This window comes from Acinonyx jubatus, chromosome E1 (genome assembly GCF_027475565.1).
Source record: "Acinonyx jubatus isolate Ajub_Pintada_27869175 chromosome E1, VMU_Ajub_asm_v1.0, whole genome shotgun sequence".
NCBI classification, from domain to species: Eukaryota; Metazoa; Chordata; class Mammalia; order Carnivora; family Felidae; genus Acinonyx; species Acinonyx jubatus.
In genome coordinates this window covers 15328990-15350317 of record NC_069397.1, presented here as the reverse complement: position 1 = coordinate 15350317, position 21328 = coordinate 15328990, and the positions used below count along the sequence as shown (strand labels likewise).

Genomic DNA, 21328 nt, shown 5'->3' with positions numbered 1-21328 from the left:
CCTGATATTCTCTCTGCTCTCCCCAAGCCGTTTCTGGCCTGGTTTCAGATGGACACTCATCTGGCTCTGGGTTTAGCCCCACAGAGGTCTGCTTGCGCACAGGAGGCTTAAGCATTGAACACAGACCCCATCCGAGAGTGTCCCACTGTGCACCCATGGCTTCCAGCCAGGCAGGGTCAGGGGAGCCAAAGGACGGGTTTGTCCAGCTGACTACAGGAAATAGAACCCCGTGGAGGCTGCTTGAATGACACCAGTGCCACACAAACACCTGTTTTGCACCATTCTTCTCCTTCTCTGACTGGGCCCTACTTCCTGCTGGTTTTGCTTTTACATTTAGGAGGCTCTGGGATTACAGGGAAACAGATGGCCCCGTTGTATCTGATGACCAGGAGAGCCTGTAAACTTGGAGCTGTCCCAGGACGTGTCACCTCTCATTCATGCTAGGAAATGCCCCACAGGTCCAAAGAGGCAGAGTAATGTGGGGGCCAGGAAGGCCCCCTTTGGACAAGGTGAGCCTAACAGGATAACCCTGTAGAGACCATGAAAAACTGGGAGGGGCTGTGTGAAGACCACACTTTTTTATAGAAAGTAGGTACAGGAATGCCAAAGTGGCAGTTGCCCCACTGTAAGCACCTTCTTTCTGTAGGGGAGGAGAGGGCTTGGGGGTGCTTGTCTCTCGGGGCAACATGGCCTCTCTCCACTGTCTAGGCTCCTGGGCTGCAGCCTTCTGTCTCCCTGTCTCCTGGCAGGTGCTGGGCTCTGTGGGGTTGGTCATGGTCAGATGGGAATGCTCGAACCTTTTTTTTTTTTTTAAACCAATTTCTTCCCTTTTTTGTCTTGTATTTTGAAAATCTTCTGGCATAATTGATTTATAAATTTCTCCAATTGTTCAGTTGTTGCTTCTTCTCCTGTCAAGTTTGCAAAGAGTTTCAGGTTACAAATCCTGGGCCAGAAAGTCCTGCTGAGCTAGAAGCTCTTTATTCATCCCTCTCAATGGGGTCAGCAGTTTTCTCCACAGACTTCTCCAAACCATTCAACTCCTTTGGATCAGACTCCTACCCCGGACCGTTCTTTGTTTCAGTTATCATGACCCAGCAACCATTCTGCATTCCAAGTCCTGACAGCGGCTGCTCCATAACCTTTAAGGATTTCCGCTTAAAGATTAGTTAGTGGAAAGGCAACAACTCCTGTGGCCTCCTCAACAAGGCAGGCCAGGTCTTAGAGAATCAGTTCATTGCAGCCCTGCCTTGGGAATATGTAAATGTGCTTCTCACTGTAGGTGATGTTCACCCTGAAGTGAGCCTGAGGTGCCATCACCTTGCTGTGGCCCAAGTGGGGCCTTCACCTGTAGCCCGTAGGTCTCAATGGCAGGGCCACTGGTAGATTAGTCATGGCCGCTGACCATGCTCCCAACAGACAGTGTTGGGAAGGGGTGGCCTGGGCTAGGCTGGGCTGGGGGTCCAAGTGGCCTGACTCCCCAGTCTAGCTGCTGGGCACCCCACCTGAAGACTTGCTGCTCCCCGTCTCCTTACACCCTCCCTGAGCTGTCTTGCTTTTTGGAAAATTTTTGTGGTTACCATTACTTCAGGGCATCAGAATAAACTACAAAGTAAACCCAGGTATATCTTGATACCCTATAACATATACCAAATTTCATAGAAAGTCAGTGAATTCCTTGCAAAGTTATGGGACAGATAAGTCAGCCAAGGAGTCAGTTGACCAAAGACCCTCCCAGGCCCACCCACCCCTCTCACTGATATTCAGACCCTGTTAAGCCCCTTGCTGACTGATTAACAATTAGGGTGAGCTATAGCGGCGATGAACTCACCTGGAAGGACCTATCACAGTCCAGTGCCTCTAACTGACCAGTGTGATAGGTCATCTTTGGCTCTTTTTTAACAGATGCCACTTTGACATCTGTTAAGAGATGTCCACTGAAAGAACTTTAAGGACAGGGCTCGTCTGGTTTTAGGTACTAACCCTAACACAGTTATGGCGTCCTCTGCAGTAATTTCCTGGAGGAGGTGAGCTACCATTGCTTTTTGCTAATTGCCTAAGCTCCTGGCCCTTAAGAGGGATTCAAAATACTCTGTAAATTAAAATGCCTTGATGTCTGGATGTGACTTAACTGTACCTACCTTCTCCAAAATCTATAAAGAACTTAATCAAACTCAGCACCCAAAAAACAATCCAGTGAAGAAATGGGTAAAAGACATGAACAGACAAGAAGACATCCAGATGGCTAACAGATGCATGGAAAGATGCCCAACATCACTCATCATCAGGGAAATACAAATCAGAACCATAATGAGATACCACCTCACACCTGTCAGAATTGCTAAAATTAACAATTCAGGAAACAACAGATGTTGGCGAGGATGCAGAGAAAGGGGAACACTTGTGCACTGCTGGTGGGAATGCAAACTGGTGCAGCCATTCTGGAAAACAGTACGCAGGTTCCTCAAAAAATTTAAAATAGAACTACCCAGCAATAGCACTACCAAGTATTTATCCAAGGGATACAAAAATGCTGATTCAAAGGGGCACATGCACCCCAATGTGTATAGAAGTGCTATCAACAATAGCCAAATTATGAGAAGAGCCCAAATGTCCATTGACTGATGAATGGATAAAGACGATGTGGTGTGTATATACAACGGAATATTACTTGGCAATCAGAGAGAATGAAATCTTGCCATTTGCAACAACGTGGATGGAACTAGGATGTATCATGCTAAGTGAAATAAGTCAGAGAAAGACTACTGTGTATGATTGCATTCATATATGGAATTTAAGCAACAAAAGAGATGAACATAGGAAAAGGGAAGAAAAAATAAGATAAAAACAGAGAGGGAGGCAAACCATAAGCCACTGTTAAATACAGAGAACAAATAGGGTTGCTGGAGCGGGTGTTGTGTAGGGGGATGGGCTAAATGGGGGATGGGCATTAAGGAGGACACTTGTTGGGATGAGCAGTGGGTGTTATATATAAATGATGAATCACTAAATTCTCCTGAAACCATTATTACACTATATGTTAATTAACTGGGATTAAAAAAAAAAGCTATATCAACATGCGTTATTAGTGACTCAACGATTAGATTCAAGGTAAACACTGTATTTAGCCTCTACAAAAGCAAAGTGGACTGGGTTAAGTTTTTATAACTGGCTCGCTGTAGTAGTTTTAATAAAATTAAAATTTTTAATAAAATTAAAAAACTCCCGGGGCGCCTGGGTGGCTCCGTCGGTTGAGCAGCGGACTTCGGCTCAGGTCACGATCTCGCTGTCCGCGAGTTCGAGCCCCGCATCAGGCTCTGTGCTGACAGCTCAGAGCCTGGAGCCTGTTTCAGATTCTGTGTCTCCCTCTCTCTGACCCTCCCCCGTTCATGCTCTGTCTCTCTCTGTCTCAAAAATGAATAAACGTTAAAAAAAAAAAAAAATTTTTTTTTTTAAATTAAAAAATTCCCCATTGCATAAGTTGCCTTTCTAAATAGAATCATCCTTTGCCTCTAGGGGTTATTTCAATATACATTTATACTGGCCCAGTTTTTTAAAGTACATTATAAATATACAAGCTATAGATGTGATTTTTAATCACACGGTTTAAACATAACGAGAGCCCACACAAAGCAGCTTGCCCTATACCTCAGTCTTCCAGCAACTTAACACCTGTGTCAGGGAGACTGCACAAGTGGAGGAGGGCAGGGTCTTAGTGGTTCTGCCACAGTACAAGGACTTGGGTCCTGAGCACGGAAGGAGCTCTCCCTTGATGTTTCAAAATGTTTTATAAATGCTTTATTTGAATAGCATCCTAAGAGGATATTATCTTCTGCTTGTTTGTTTCTGATAAGAAAGCAATACACGGTCAAGATAGAAAATGTAGAAATTATATGGGGCGCCTGGGTGGCGCAGTCGGTTAAGCGTCCGACTTCAGCCAGGTCACGATCTCGCGGTCCGTGAGTTCGAGCCCCGCGTCAGGCTCTGGGCTGATGGCTCGGAGCCTGGAGCCTGTTTCCGATTCTGTGTCTCCCTCTCTCTCTGCCCCTCCCCCGTTTATGCTCTGTCTCTCTCTGTCCCAAAAATAAATAAACAACGTTGAAAAAAAAAATTTAAAAGAAAATGTAGAAATTATAGCAAGAATGGAGAAGAAAAAAAACCGTCATTTATTTTCCCATCAGTCAGAGGTGAAGATTTGGGGTTCATTTTACACAGTTGAAATTGCACTTTGAAAATATATTTTTAGGGGCACCTCAGTGCCTCAGTTGGTTGAGTGTCCGACTTCGGCTCAGTCATGATCTTGCGGTCTGTGAGTTTGAGCCCCGCATCAGGCTCTGTGCTGACAGCTCAGAGCCTGGAGCCTGCTTTGGATTCTGTGTCTCCCTCTCTCTCTGCCCCTCCCCTGCTTGCGCTCTATCTCTCTCTCAAAAATCAGTAAAGATTAAAACAAATTTTAAATATATTTTTAAATTAAAATGTAATTCATATAACAAAATTTCACATAATACATTTAAAGTATACGGTTCAGTTGTTTTTAGTACATCCATAAGGTTATGCCAGCATTCCACCTATCCAATTCTAAGACGTTTCCATTGTCCCCAAAAGAACCCCGCCCCACTCCCACTGTAGCAGCCACTTCCAATTTCCTCCTTCCCCCCAACCCCGGCCCCAGGCAAGCACTAATCTATTTTCTGTCTTTATGGGTTTGCCTATTCTGGATATTTCATATAAATGGAATCTTGTAATATGTGGCCTTCTGTGCCTGACTTTCTTCACTCAGCATAGCGTTTTTAAGAGGTTCATCCATTGGGTAACACGTATCAGTATTTCAATCCTTCTTTTTTTTTTAATGATTTAAAAAAATTTTTAACATTTATTTATTTTTGAGAGAGACAGAATATGAGCGGGCAGGGGCAGAGCGAGAGTGGGACACAGAATCTGAAGCAGGCTCCAGGCTCTGAGCTGTCAGCACAGTTATATGTTTATTTTGAGAGACAGAGCAAGAGCAGGGGAGGGACAGAGAGAGAGAATCCCAAGCAGGCTCCACACTTGGCACAGAGCCTAACTCAGGGCTGTATCCCAGGAACCCCGACATCATGATCTGAGCCGAGATCAAGAATTGGCTGCTTAACCAACTGAGCCACCCAGGCGCCCTTCAGTCCTTTTCATGGCTGAATCATATTCCATTGCTTGGGTAGATGCTTTAAGCCATGTGTCAGTTAATAGACATTTGAGTTGTTTCCACTTTTTGGCTGTTACAATGCTGTGAACATTAATGGACCAGTTTTTGTGTAAATATGTTTTCAGTGTTCTTGGTAGTGTACCCAAGAGTGGAATCACTGGGTTACATGGTAACTCTGTGTCTAACTTTTTGAGGAACCATCATTGTTTTCCACGGCAGCTATGCCATTTTACATTCTCACCACATGTGCAGGGAGGTTTTGATTTTTCCACATTTTTGCCAGTAGTTACTACTTTCTGGGTTTTTTTGTTTTTGTTTTTGTTTTTTAATTACTACAGCCATCCTCATGGATAGAAAGTAGTATCTCATTGTGGTTTTGATGTGCATTTTCCTAGTGACTGATAACACTGAACATCTTTTCCATGTGTTTATTGGACTTCTTCTTTTGAGAAATGTCAAAATTCAAGTCCTTTGCCCATTTTTTACTTGGGTTGTTTGTATTTTTATTGTTAAGTTGTGAGAGGGTTTTCTAAAACAATATTTTCTAGATATAGTCTATCATAGATCAGCTGCATGGTTTGTAAATATTTTCTCCCATTCTGTGGGTTGTCTTTTCACTTTTTTGATAGTGTCCTTTGATATACAAAAGTTTTCCATTTTGATGAGATCCCACTTTTCTAGGTTTTTTTTTCTTTTGTTCTTTGAGTTTTGGTGTCATCCTCAAGGTCACAAACATTTACCTATGCTTCATCCTAAGAGTTTTATGGTCTTTGTTCTTATATTTAGATCTTTGATCCATATTGTTTGTTTTTATATATGATGTATAAATACAATTTTTAATGTTTATTTATTTTGAGAGAGAGAGAATGCGTGAGCGTATGTGAGTGGGATAGGGGCACACAGAGAGAGAAAGAATCCCAAACAGCTGTGCTGACAGCACAGAGCCTGATGTGGAGCTTAATCGCACAAACCATGAGATTGTGACCTGAGCAGAAATCAAGAGTTGGACGTCTAACCACCTGAGCCACCTAGGCACCCCATGATGTGTAAATACAATTTTAAAGCTTACTTTCCTTTGTTATATCATAGCTCAAGTGGTTTCTCGATCAGTGTATAATATTTCATTATATAGATAGTCCAGAATTTCCTTAACTATGCTTTTCTTGTTGGACCCTTAAGTACTTGTCATTTTTTCACTATTATAAATAAGGTCATGGTGAACACAGTTTTGTTCACATTGGAGATTATTTTCTTATGATACAAGTTGAATGAATTACAGGGCCAAAAAGTAAGAGTATTTTCATATTTAAGATAGCCTCTGTTTTTTTTTTTTAATTTTTTAGTGTTTATTTACTTACTTTTGAGAGAGAGCACAAGTGGGGGAGGGACACAGAGAGAGACGGAGACACAGAAGCTCAAGCAAGGATAGCCCTGTTTTAAACTGCTTTCTGTATTCTTGTCTCTTATAAATGCACCTGCCTAGTCTCCCAGCACTGAATCTTGATGTTAGTGACAGTTTGTTAAAATTCAGAAGAAATAGTTACTCTGCTTTTCGTGAAATTCATGGTGCTCATGTATTGATGCCTGATGTAAAGGGGTAACTGCCAGATTAAAAAAAGGCAAAGCAATCCGAAAATGTTTCTTTAGAGTAATACATGCTTTGCCTCCTAGGCACACACTCAAGAGAATTGAAAATTCTCCTGTGTTTGTACAAACACTTTACATGAATGTTCATGGCAGCACTATTCACGATAGCCAAAAAGTAGAAACAACCCAAATGTCTATTAATGGACAAATGGAGAAGCAAAATATGGCATATCCGTACAGTGGAATATTATTCAGAAAAAAAAAAAAAAACTGAAATACTGATATATATTACAGGATTAACCTCCAAAACACTGTACTAAGTGAAAGATGCCAGACACAAAAGGCCACATGTTATATGATTCCATTTATATGAAATGTCGGGGATGGGCAAATTCATAGAGATAGTAAGTAGATTAGATGTTACCAGGGATTGGGGGAAGGGAAGGATTGGAAGTGACAGCTAATGGATATGGGGCCTCCTTTGGGGTAAAAACGGTTCTGGGACTAGATAGTGGTGATGGTGGCACAGCTTTGTGAATATACTGAAAGTCACTAAATTTTAAGTCACCAAAAATGATGACTTTTATGTTAATTATGTATCACAGTTTTAAAATACTAAGCGTTTTAGAAAATACCGAGTTTAGTTATAAATCATCTTCACTCTTCAGATAATTTGTCTACCAAAAAAAGAGAAGAGAGAAATAGCTATTAAACCTCAAACAGAATAAAATATTTTAAAAGGACAACCTCTTCCTTCTTAGTTGCCCTAAATCCCTCTCCCCAGAGATGTCCACTGTTTAATAGCTTGAGACCCTCCAACAAGCATACACGCACAAACGCACAGGTTTCTTTGTTTTGTTTACAGAAAATAGAAAATGTTGCCTGTGTGTCCAAAGAAGATTTTAATGAGTGTTTCCCATCTGACCAGGATTTATTCACAAAGTTTTTCAAGGCCGCTGTTTGGGCAGAGCCTTAGGAAAAGATGAAAAATTGAATCAGACAGGTGCCTACGGTCTAGCGGAAAAAGGAGACAATGTGTAACAGTCACAGTGTAAGATACGAGCATGGTGTACCAAGAGAGGTCCCAGTGATACTAAAGCAGGTGTGCAGAGCCCTGTGTTTACAGGCCTATCAACTGGAGCCTCCAGGTCATCTCTTTAAGGACGAATCAGGAGTGGGGCTGAAGTAAAGCATTTATGGAATAAGAAGTACAGAAATTGTGGAATTTTCGTCCTGTAACTGAAAGCTTTCTCCTCCAGGGAGAGGAAACAGATTGGTCTTAAATTTCAGAGTGCCTTCTCTGATCACTTGAAATGTCCAGCTAGGGCCTCAGGAAAGCATTTGTGCAGCTGGACCCCGATGCAGACACACTACTTACTGACTAAAGCCGCGTTCTCTCTTCCAGTAGTAAATTAGACAGGTTGGCCGGCCTGTGCACCTTATTGTTTTGGAGGTGTTGGGAACGCCATGTGGTTTAGTTAGGAGGAATTAACTTTCTATCTGAAGAATTTTTCTTTCCTGTACGGACTTGAAATCGACTGTCCTCATGGCAAAAAGAATGAATTCTTGTAACATTGGAAAGTCGTTCATTTCTTGGCAATTTTTTTTTTTTTTTTGTTTTATTTAGCGGCCCCAGAGCTCATGGACTGTGTCATTTGAGTTATTTCTAATGTAAACCCAAACCTGTAATTCTTTATGGCTTACGACAGCTGCAGAGCAGAAATGAGAGGCGTGGTGTGGTTGGCTCTGACAACAGGGCTCTTGCATAGAAGGCTTCAGTTGTGCTGGTGATTGCTGGCTGCAGAGATTTAGGCTTTCATCACTGCAGGTGAAATTGAGCGCTAAACTAGCCCTCCAAACAGCAAGCGTCTATATCCGCCCCTCAGGGCTTTCTCCTCCCTTTGCCATAGAGGAAGGCAGCAGCTCAGCACCTGCCTGTGCCTTTGTAATTTGATGGACCCATTATTTTCATTTCCTGGAGATAGCCCAAAAAGGCAGAGAGTAGGGACAAAATCCTATTTGTGATTAAAGGAATTCTTTTTTTTTTTTTTTTTAAGTTTATTTATTGGGGGGAAGGGGCAGAGGGGAGGGGGAGAGAGAGAGAATCCCAAGCAGCCTCTGCCCTGTCAACGCAGAGCCCAACACTGGGCTTGATCTCATGAACTGTGAGATCATGACCTGAACTGAAATCAAGCCTAACTGAGCCACCCGGCTGTGAGATCATGACCTGAACTGAAATCAAGCCTAACTGAGCCACCCGGACGCCCCTAAAAGGGAATCCTTTCTACCACACTTCGTAGCCCTGTGCTCCCACTTCTTCCCCGTCTCAGAGATGCTCCATTGAGAGGGGCACAGCCACAGTTCGACCCCCTTAAACACTAATGAGAACCCCCACCTACTGAGCGTTCCTAGTGCCAGCCGTGGTGTTGAGCCGCTTGGTACACGTGTCATGCTTCACCAACATGGTCTCATTTGATCCTCACGCAGCTCTGTGTGGTGGGCATCGATACCCCTCACAAAGGAAGAGCTGAGGCTTGGAGGAGCTGAGCAGCGTATCCAAACGATAGAGCGTGGACACAAACCCAGGTGTGTCACTCCCTTAATGGTGACACCAGCCATATGGTTGCTCTGGCCAAAAAGTGACTGACCCTTGATTCCTTTCTTGCCTTCACCTGTCACCCAGTCCTCTTGGCTTTATCTCCTAAGAATGTCCCAAATCCGGCTGCCTGTGTCAGTCTCCACAACGCTGGCTTAGTCCAGTCCTGGGTCAGTCTTTGCTTGGAACCGTTGGAACCAGCCTCTTAAACTGGTCTTCGTGCGTTACGGTCCATCCTCTCCACAGCACTGGAATGATCTTCTAAAAATCTAAACTAGATCACATCACTTCCCTGTTTAAAACCCCCCAGTGACTGCCCAGTTGCATTGCGAAGAAAATCTCACCTTTACCATGGCCCACGGAGGTCTGTGATTGGGCTCCTGCTGCCTCTCTTTCTTCATGTCCCCTGTCCTCCTCCCTGTCCCTCGGACTCACCAAGCCTGTTCTAGGCATTGCACAAGGTCCCGTGCTAAGAGTGCTCTTTCCAGATCTTTGCCTGACTAGCTCCTTCTCATTCTGGTCTCTGCTCAGATATCACCTCCTTGAAGGGGCCTTGTCTGATCACCTGTATAAAGAAGCACTTGGAAATATTGTTTGAAAGATACATTGCTTTCTAAAAATAGCCCCGTTCTAAAAACAAACTATTTCGGGTTAAGTTTATAGGGACTTTTTTCCCCCGTAGCAGGCAAAGCAGCCAAAGTTTGGAGTGTATAAATTTTAAATGTTTACTTGGTAGTTACCCCATATTGTTTCTCAGCAGGATACTGTAGAAGTCATTGTCCTACTAATGGTTACCTTAAAGCTAATGCATTGATCACAAGGTTTTTCTCATACAGAGTCTTTATCTAGCAACATAACAGCATCTAAGTGTTTGAGCCAAGAATTAAGTAGTTTACATGAGTGTAAGCAGAATGGGCTTAAAGCCTAAACTGGACACTGGTGTGGCTTGTGTTTTTTGTGTTCAAATTGTTTATTTTTTCTGGATTGTTTTTGTTTGATTGTCGTTGTTGGTTTTTTTTCCCCTCGTATCTTCATCTGATATCCTAACACTTAACAAAGTCATTCACTCTGTACAGTCCATGTGCTGTCCCTCTTGGCTTAGAGGTTTAGTTCAAGTTTCTCTGCTGATATATGTGAAAATGTCACATTTAGAAACACCCTCTCCACCTGGCTTCTTGTCTCCAAAGAGCCGTTCCTTGCCCCTTCCCCTCGCCCCCAGCACCAGCCAATCCCTTTTCTCCTTCTTGTCCACTTAGTTTTCTTTCTGCTAGGACTCCCAGCTCCCTGACATAAACAACATATTCAGGTCAAATTTGTAAAAAAATTCCAAAGAGTTGCCTCAGTTCTGTTGTTGCCCTGGAATTACCATCACCATTGTCCCTTGTATGTGCCGTGTGCCCTTTCTCCCCTTTTGCACACTTCCTCCCATCTGATCCTTCAGGTAGTCCTGTACCTGTGACCTCAGGCTGCTATGGCTGAGAGAATTTAGGGGATTGGCCAGCGCCGAAGAGTTAGAGCTAAAGCCCATACTTCCTGCCTCCAGCTTTCCCACTAGCCTGTGTTCCCACTCAGGGACATATTTTAACAGAGTATTCATCATCAGGACCTAGGAAGTAATTTTTCCCTAGGAGATTTTGTTGTGTTTCTGGTAATGGGACTTATTTGGGAAGGGACTCCTGTCTATAATCTAGAACATATAAGATTAGCTTTATAGTTTGTTCTTGAATTCCAACCCATCCAGCATTTTGATTCATTCATATTCGGGGAGCAGCTAGTCAATGCCAGGCACCAGACAGAGGGTGAGGAAGACAGACATGATCCCTGCCATTACAGAATCTAGTGGGGATAAGACAGACAACTGGGTATTTGCAATATTTTAATAAATACCTTGGTCTGGGGACATACTGGGTAGGATAGAATCATGTAGCAGGGGCATCTAACCCAAACTTGACAGATGGGGAAGTCTTCCCAGAAGAAGGGACTTCTGATTTGAAGGCTGAAGGATGAATGAGAGTTTTAGCCAGATTGGGTTTGGGGTGGGATGGGCCATAAAGTTTCAGGAAGATGCAAGACAGTTTGAAGGCCAGGAGGTGAGAATGTGGTCCATGTCGTCTCCATTCTTGCTCATTACATCAGATTTCGTGATTCAGCTGTTGGAGAGACTAGGAAAAAAGCAGATCGATGGCAAAAGGTATTGAGTGTATACTCAGGTAATACCTGTCTCTTTCTCATGTCTTCTTAACAGAAAAAACTCGAGTCTCCACCCCAATCGACCAATCCCTTCCTGGAAGATGAACCAGCGCCAGAAATGGAGGAACTGGCGATAGAGAAGGGAGACTTAGATCAAGTAAGTCCAGTTTGCATCTCCACATGTGACCTACCCAATGTTTGCTTCCGATTATGAGTCTGCTCGCTCTAAATATGGTCCTTTGGCTCTTGACCACATGCAGAGATGACAACTTTGGTGGTCTTAGAGAAAGCCTTTATCTGAAAAGTGAATGGAAGAACAGCCCGTCCTGCCCACCTCTGTTTCCCAAGAGCTTCCCCACTGGAATGACCGACACACACAAGCTTCATTGGCCCGTGCAGTGCAGCGGTGGGAACTCCTCCCTGCCTTGTCCATCACCTCCTGTGCCTGCCAGCCTAGCCCTCGATGGTGTCCTTGTCTGTCCGGTGACCACACCAGAGGCTCAGCAATCCCCCGTGAAGTTAGCAGCACCATCAGCTAGGAGAGGCCTCCACTCAGTGTAAGCCAAGCATTTGAGGTCTGGAAGCCATCGGGCGGCCTGGAAACATCCAGGTGACCAATGGCATATTTGGAGAGTTACTTTTCAGAGCACACTAACACTTTCATTTCCTTTGGATTTTCTTTCCAACTCTAAATTTCCTCTCCCTCCATCCTATAGAATGGTGTTGCTGTTTCACTGCCATTTTATGGCAGAGTGGTTAGAGCAATAAATCAGACCTCTTCCTGTCTGGATTAGCGATCCCTTCTTTTTAATTTTCTACACTTGGCTGCTCGAGGATTATTTTATAGTGTTGTTTTGCTCCAGACACCGCCGAAAGGGGGCTGGCTGGGAAGACCAGCCTGGGAAACCTGTAGCCATGCACTCTGCAGCTAACCCTGCATTCCTAGCACGGTGAGGGTAGGTGGACGATCGTGGCAGGAGCCGAGAGAACAGAATTTCCAGGAGCAATTCCGAAGCAATGTGGTAGAATGTGTCTGGTCCACTGATTAAATAATTGTAATAACGTGGATACTTCACATTTTCATGGGCTTTATAGTTTCAGATTCTTCTACATGCTCCATTCCATTTCCTCTTCCCAACCCCTGCCTCTCTCTTTGTAGGGTTCTATATATGAGCTGTAGTGCGTGCTGCTCAGAGAGGTCAAGTGATTTGCCCAGGGGTACAGCGTTTGGGCGTAGAAGAGCAAGGACCGAAAGCAAGGTCTAGAAGTCAGAGACTAGAATTCCTTTCCTGGAGCTCTTTCACTACACCGGGGTGTCTCAGTGAAAAGTGGAGAACACAGAAATGAATCCCATGAATACAGGCGGATACATAAACTGGAAGGCTACCTCAGGGCTATATCCCAGAGATCTGTGGGATTAGGTATAACTGATTTGAAGCCATCATATCAACTCTTGGGGGAGAAAACAGATTTCTTCCAACTAAAGAAATGCATTTCTCACATTTGGAGAGGAAGGACCCCGATAGGAAGGAGTCTGGACGTAGAGTTCACTTTTCTGGTGTGTCCTCTACCCACACTCCGTCGCCTGCACCCGTTTGAGCTTTGGGTGGTAGTTCTGTTTTCAGGGCTCTGTGTCTTCCCAGTGCTAGTGGCTGCCATGAAAAGTTATCCCTTTAGCCAGTCATCTCTGGATGTCGTTAAACTGGATTATGACAGCAGCCCCGTTACTACGAAATCGGTTTGGAAGATACAATATGATTTGTCTCCCTCGTGGAACTGTTTGCTCATCCTGGAAGCCAGACGTTATTGTTGTAAGGACGAAGACTGCTCGTTCCAAGGACACAGGACACAGATCCAGGGGGTAGGGCAGAGCCAGACTCTGGTCCGCTGTTAACTGACCATGTGGTAGGTTTTTACTGTCTCTAGACTTACCTAGTTTTTTTCGTCTTTAGAGAGAGCCTGTGGTTTTCAAACTATATTCCTTGGTGCCCCATCCCATGTCACTATGGGGAGTTGGGAGGAGATCAGGGCTCTGAGTCCCTCCAAAACAGAGCAGTTCTGTTCTGAGTCACATCTGTCATGGAATTCTTTCAAACCAGGGGTTTGAGATCTGTTTAAAAAGAAAGTACCAAAAACCCCTAGGCTAGATGACCCACCTGCAATTTCCTTGGCCATTGCTTGTCAGTGAGGACACGTGTGCACCAGTGACTAAGGCCTCCTCACATTCCGTCCCCAGCCTCCTGCGGCCTCCCCTGCCCATGTCTTGCTGGTGGTCCATTAAGTGGGAGCTCCAGGATCTCCATCTTCCCAGCCACTTACTGGCTTCTGGAGTTGGGTGCGCAGGAAGCGCGGGAGCCCTGTGGGGCCTCAGGGAGGAAGTCCACAGGATGCTAGGTGAGCCGAGCCTGCGGTTGTCTGGGGTTACCCAACTCACTGCGTCACTGCATAAGTAGACAATTGGCCCGCAAGGTGTAAGGGCCTCTCCCTGCTCGCTCCTGGAGTGTATGCTGTTGAGAAAGGGGTGTGAACTCGAGAAGAGGTATTTAGTTTGAGCAGTCAGTTGCCATCCTACTCCCAATGTTAAAAAACGGCATCCGAAAGGGGACTGAAGGTGCCCAGAGACAGAGAAGAAGTGAGGAATTTCTGGTTTAAAAACATACCCTCCTGGTGATCCAAGCAGTTAGATTTAATCTCTTTACACTGGATAGTAATAAAAGGAAATGGGGCCAGCTGCACAGCTCCTTACTGTGACAACAGTAACCTTCTATTATTCCATCTAACTCCGGGAGGAAATAACTTAAACATCTGCGGCTTTTGGACAGAATTCACACACTCAGAAATGCAGCCCGAATGCTACTGCTAAATGACTTAGTATGTACTTTAAGCTGAGAATCAACCCTTTGGGGAGCTGGCCGGTGCGAAGGGAGACGCCAGTTTGAGCTGAAATTCCAGCACCTCTTATCTAAATAGGAGCACAGTCATAAAGCAGCTATAGGCCGGAGGCAGCCCTGTGGACAAAAATCAAAAAGGAAACTTTGGGCAGTCCCTCCCATTATTCCCCTTTTGCTTCCAACTCACACTAAAAACGCTGCAAGGGACCAGGAGGCGAAGTGTTGGGTCTCCGCTCCCTGCCAGGAGCGGCATTAGTGGGCAGTCACCTGCCATAGGGTTGGGACGCCCGCGCAGTCTGACGATGTTCTGTGGGTTCCGAGTGTTGTTCCATGGGGCCTCATTGAGCACATGGCCTGTGGAAGACTGACCATGATGAGATTGCTGGAATAGCACGTAGCTGTTTTCTTTTATCCCTTAGACTCTGTCTTTTTATGCGTATGCCGAGCGAGCTCCTCAGACTCTCCTCGACACAGATTTTTATCATATATTGCTTTTGCACACACATAAAAAGGAAAATAAGAGTGAAATAAATAGGTTAAGATACTCCTAAAACAACTTCACAGTCAGAGTCCAAGTCTCCTGTACCACTTTTTAAAAAATCTTTGTATGCTGGGGCTCCTGGGTGGCTCAGTCAGTTAAGTGTCTGACTTTGGCTCAGGTCATGATCTCACGGTTTGTGAGTTCGAGCCCCGCGTCAGGCTCTGACAGCTCAGAGCCTGGTGCCTGCTTCTGATTCTGTGTCTCCCTCTCTCTCTGCCCCACCCTGGCTTGCACTCTGTCTCTCGAAGAAGAATAAATGTTTCAAAAAAAAAAAAAAAAAGCTTTGTATTTTTAAATAATTATAAAGTCGTAAGTAGTTGCAGAGTGCAGAGAGGTCCTGTGTACCCATCTCCTCCTAGCTTCCCCCAGTGGTGACAGCTACCATAACTAGTGCATTATTAAATCTGTGAAATTGATTCTAACCCCTGTTGTACTCAGGCTTGGAGGTCTGCATTTTCCCACACTGTTGTCGTCCAGGCCGTCCAGAGCATAGGTGATGTGCCACTGCTTGAGTGCTCCACCACCATCTCTGGGGTTATCTGCCAGGCCGTCCACAGCCATCTCTCAAGCTTTTTATCAAGCTTTTTTATTTCTTGCTTTTTAAAAAGAAAATACCAAAATTAGAGAAAAGTCTTAAGAATATTGCAAGAACTCTCAAGTATCTTTCACCTGGGTTTACTAATTGTTAGCATTCTGCTACATTTGCTTTATCATTTCCTTTTTTTCCTTCCCATTTCTGTCCCCCTCTGTCCCTCTCTCCCCACTTCTGTCTCTCTCTCTCTCTCTCTCTTTTGGAACAGTTTAAGTTAGCTGATATCATGTCCTTTACCTCTAAATATTCCTGTGTGCATTTCCTAAGAAGAAGGTCATTCACTTAAATCACCACAGATCGAAATCAGAAAATGTGTTTCAGTGCAGCACTATTACCTAATTTGTAGAGCTGAAATCTCATAATGTAGCCATTCTAAGGCGATAACTTAAACTGCTGTCAGTAATTGGAAAATTGCACATAAATTAGTGAACAAAACTAAATTCAAAATATACACGTTGATTTAAAACATGACAACATCTAGAGTGCCTGGATGGCTCAGTCGGTTAAGCGTCCGACTCTTGATTTCAGCTCAGCTCATGATATCGTGGTTTTTGGGATTGAGCCCCATGTTAGACTCTGTGCTGGCAGCATGGAGCCTCCCTGAGATTTTCTCTCTCTCTGCCCCTCCGCTGCTCATTCTCTCTCTCTCAGAATAAATAACCTTTTTAAAAAATTAATTTAAAAAATATGACAACATTCTATATTACATAAGTTATATTCCAGTTTATAATTAGCAGAAGGCATCCTGCAGATGTATGAATATTTTGGTCAAGGGAAGAACATGTAAGTAAAGGGGATAATTATAATCCTTATAATGATTATATTTTATTAATAAAAAGATACTTGGGTGTTGTGGCTATATTTCCTAATTCTAAAATCAGGACACCTAGTCTTAAAAAAGTTAGACAAATCAGATTTGACTCTTCATTTAAAAATCACCTTATTGGGGCGCCTGGGTGGCGCAGTCGGTTAAGCGTCCGACTTCAGCCAGGTCACGATCTCGCGGTCCGGGAGTTCGAGCCCCGCGTCAGGCTCTGGGCTGATGGCTCAGAGCCTGGAGCCTGTTTCCGATTCTGTGTCTCCCTCTCTCTCTGACCCTCCCCCGTTCATGCTCTGTCTCTCTCTGTCCCAAAAATAAATAAACGTTGAAAGAAAAAAAAAATTAAAAAAAAAATAAAATAAAAATCACCTTATTGAAAAGAATAAAATACTAAAAAATAGGTAACTGACATGGAAAATGTAGAACAATTAGGTAAGGACCACCCCCACACAGCCATCATACTATGTCATGGATCCGCCATGTTAAACTGATGGACATGTGGGAAAAACTCCTGGGGCACCTGTGAAATGAAGGTGGAACTTTGGATCCAGAGTTCAAACTCCACGAACCCAGTCTTGGGAACCTGTTGTAGTCTCACTCTGAGACCTGACTTTGGCAGTGGCTTTGGGACAATAAGGGAAAATTGCCCAGATTTTAGGAAGCACCAGAGTTTCTAAAAATCTTGCAAAGAAACAACAACAACAGCAACAAAACAAAAACAAAAAAAGTAAAGACATGGAACTCTCAAAAGGTGAAAAGGGAAGAGAGCTAAATAGGAAATTGAATGGGATATGTCTAGGGTTGACATTTAATTTTTGGTGTTCATTTCCAGTTTTTACAGATGCTTTTAACCATTAGAGTGTTTTATTTTTAAAAATTACTAGAAGGGAATCATTCTTTCTGTCTATCATTAGGGGCTCAGCTTTTCCTGTATTTATTAAAAGATACGAACAGCTCAATTCAGCAAGTATACTGTGGGTGTCAATTTATGCCCAGTTTGTACTCTAGTATCAACCCCAACAAGGCCTCAGGGTCCTTTTGTTGGTGTTTGACAATAAATAGAATTGACGTTTTTTAGGAATAGAACAAAATATGTAGGAAGATCTTCGCTTATTTTTTTAGAGATTTAGAAAAGGAATTAGGGAGCAAATATAGTTTTTTAATGTTTGCCTACCTACATGGTCTGTATGTCAGTGGTTTTTAAGTATCAACTGGGGACCAGTGCTAGCCCTGTTTTACACTGGTCCAAGGCAAAAAATAAAGACAAAACTGCCTGCTGCCTGCCCAGCTAGCAAGCTGGTATAGGGTCACCAACTGTCTGAAAAGGAAGGACTGCCCTCATGCTGGTATGTTCTCCCTATAAAATGTTTGGGTATAAAATACTCTTTTTTTCAGGAACCTACCTACCGAGAATGGAGAGGAGCAAAATAAAAGTCAGCAATGCTATATTGGTCCCTTATGCTTCTTTTTCTTACATTTACTTGTCAGTGAAATTCATCAATCTAGGAACCATTGCAGGAAAGCAATGCTATAATAGAAAATTCTAGTTGATGAGATAGGAAGCTTCACTGTGTGCCTTTGGGCAGGCCGCTAGAACCCTCTGAGCCTTCCTTTCTTTAGGTGTAAAGTAGTATTGATTCCTACTCTGAGGGTTGTTGTGAGGAATAGATGAGATGTTACTTCATATCAAAGCGCTTGGTCTGTGATAACCGTCAGTAAATGGAGGCTATCAAAAATAGATCACATGGGCGCGCCTGGGTGGCTCAGTCAGGGGTCTTGGCTCAGGTCATGATCTCACGGTTTCGTGAGGCGGAGCCCCGCATCAGGCTCTGCGCTGACAACGTGTAGCCTGCTTGGGATTCTCTCTCTCCACCCCTCCTGCGTGCTTGTGCGCGCGCGCTCTCGCACCCTCTCTCTCAAAAAAATGAAGTAAAAAAAAATAGATCACATGAAGGCACTTTATAAATTTTAAAGCACTGTACAAATATAAGGCACTGTTATTCGCCAGGATTTAAAATTTTAAAACATCAGTAAGATGATGAATAGCTTCCAGATCAAAAGCGCGTGTGTTATCAAAGTAGCAGTAAATCTTTCAACATGCGAAGCAAGTCAGTGATGCTAACAAAACTGGCTCATTGTTCACAAACCGGCATGAATCATAATGCAAGACATAGTCCCAGTTTAGTTACGTGGAGTGCTTTTAATCTGTGTTAGGGGTGAACTTTGAAGGTATGTTTTCTTTGAAACTGCTTGAAACCTTGCAAAGATGGCTCAAGTATAGGTTTCTTCTTTTTTTCCTTCCTTTACAGCCAAAGAAGCCTAAAGCCCCAGACAATCCGTTTCATGGCATTGTTTCCAAGTGTTTTGAGCCTCATCTCTACGTGTATATTGAGTCCCAGGACAAGTGAGTGATGAATATTTTGCTGTTTTCTACTGCATTTCTCCCTCCTCCGGTCACGGGTGGGCCTCACAAGGGCGTGACTCCTTCCAGAGGCTGAAGGAGGGACTTGGCATGGCTCCTGTGATGCCCTCTGGAAACCTGCTAAGGATATTTTTTATATCTTACGAATGTTATCACTCATTGTGTTCATAAATCTTAGAAGCCTGAATTTGACTCAGGTAAGCTCCCAAATGTATCCCAACAACCCCTTCCCCTGTGTGCACACGTCAGCCCACAAGCCTTGACAATGTCAGGTACTGGAAACCAGGGAAAGAAAGCCTAATCTCTACTGTATATGTTTTCAAGTATCATTTGCTTAAGTTTTCACTGCAAAATAACTTAGACTTACAGAAAAGCTATACAAAATTCTCATATGCCCTTCCCCCAGAGAAATGCTACCATTTTACATTACCTTGGTTCTCAAAATCAGGACAGAAACACTGTGGCATGAATGTCCATTTTCTGGCCTGAGATCCCATCATGCATTTAGTTGTCAGGTCTCTTTAGTCTCCTTTAACCTTGAATATACTCCCTCAGTCTCTCGTTGGTCTCTCGTGACCTTGACGCTTTACAGAGTACTGGCAGATTACTTTCTGTATTTGTCTGATGTTTGCTCTTGATTAAACCCGGATTATTGCATCGCAGACAAGTATACCATAGAGGCGATGCTGTGTCTCTCTCGGTACGTCATAGCGGGAGACACACCATGTGGACCTGTCCCCTCAATGGTGATGTCAACTCTGATCACGTGCCTCTGGTGGCGCTCACTAGCTTTCTCTACTGTGCAGCTACTATTTATCTCTTTGTGATTAGTAAGTATCTCACGATGGGACACTTCGGGACTACGTAAATACCCTGTTTCTCCTCACACTTTGCCCACTCGTTTTGACATGCCCTGATGATTCCTGCCTGAAGCAATAATTTACTGTAGCATTTGCCAAATGTTCATTTTCTGTTCCCATCGTTTCTCCCGAATTAATTAATTAATTGGAGCTGTTCTGTAAGGAGGCGCTTCAGTATGGATTCAGTATGGATGGCTTCTTACTTCCTTTCGTGGATTATCAGCCATTTAATATATATACTTTTTACAAACTCAGGGGTTCTCAGAAATGTCCACAAAGCAGCCCACCACAGCCAAGTTTCCTCACAGCCAGGGAAGTGTGTTCAAACTCCAGTGTCCGTAATTCACACAAAGGAGGAAGAGCCCTCCTCATCCCTGAATCTCTGTCCCCAGCCAGAGGAACTGTTGAAGGCCCTTCCACGCAGGAAGGCAGAGTTTGGAAAGGTCAGGTTTCTGGAGACAGGCTGGCCCTGGCTCTGAGAGGAGGTCTTGCAGCCTAAAGAACACACTTGTGAGGACCAGACGGTGGCTCATTGTAGGGAGTGCGATAGCGTCTGTGAGAAAATTCTCAAGAGGAGTTCTCTGGGAAAGCATTTAGGTGCTGAGATTTAGTTTTTTGTTTTTTGTTTTTAATCCCCCTGTTGTGTGGGTTAGCAAATTCTTGTTTCCGAGTATGTTTTGGAGGTAAACCATAAGATTAAGAGACTATTTCAAGTGGAATCACTACACGGAACATTATTATTATTTGCCTATTTGCTTTTATAGATTGCGTCTACTCTTCTCCTCCCAGATTACAAAATGTTTCACGTTAAAGCCTTAGAAAATAAACTTTGTAGAAGAGCTTCTGTGCTAACAGAAACAACCTCCCGCCCCTCCGCGCCCCCCCCCCCCAAAAAGAGTTGCTTTCACATTTCACCTTGTAGAGCCAGTCTGCCTCCTCCTCTCTATCCATTGGGCTCATGTCCGAAGGCACACAGAAAGGCAGTTATTAACTATTGCCATTTGCTTCTTTGAAACGCCATTTTCTGTGTTTAAGTTTTTTCTCAGGATGTTCATAAGACACCTCGAGGGGCAGGGGAATGATCAGTTATTTGCCTATTAGATTAACAGGTCTTAGAGCAGAGCACTTGGATGACTCTTCTTGGACAAAGCCCGTCTTCTCTCATCAACCCAAACTCTTTATTTTTCAAAAGGTTTCAAAGCCATCGGGTCCCAGGTTTAAAGTGCATATCGGAGATAACCACACACGTTCCCCAAATCCACCTGGTCTGGAGAGTCATTTTTCTGAATTATTACAATTGTGGTATCTACTCTTTTCACATGGCCTTGATTCATATAAAGTGTACTCATTGTCCGTGCTATTTCAGGCAGAGAGCCAGACCTCCCTTCCTTAGGGACTCTCCATTTCTCTGTGAAAAATGAAGTGCTCGCCACTCATCCTGCCGTCTGGCCTCACTGGGATGTTTCCACAGTGCTGGGGAAGCAGTGGGAGCTGCTCGTAGAACTGTGTAGGTTGTGCTCTTGTCACTCCAGAATAAGCAACAAGGGCTTGAAGTAGAAAATAGAGTTCAAGAAATCCATTTCCTCGGCTTTTAGAGCAGAGAATCGGGCAAAATAATACCTAAAGCTGTGTGGTGATTAACCTTTTTTG

At 43.8% G+C, this 21328-nt stretch overlaps 1 protein-coding gene across 1 annotated transcript in view; it reads left to right on the top strand.

Annotated features, from left to right (window-relative positions):
- The window catches only part of VPS53 (VPS53 subunit of GARP complex), a 132706-nt gene that overhangs the window by 61948 nt on the left and 49430 nt on the right, over window positions 1-21328 (top strand). Inside the window, exons 12-13 of the mRNA XM_015074281.3 lie at window positions 11608-11709; window positions 18706-18800. Coding sequence (XP_014929767.2) covers window positions 11608-11709; window positions 18706-18800 — 197 coding nt within the window. The remainder of the gene's footprint in view (window positions 1-11607; window positions 11710-18705; window positions 18801-21328) is intronic.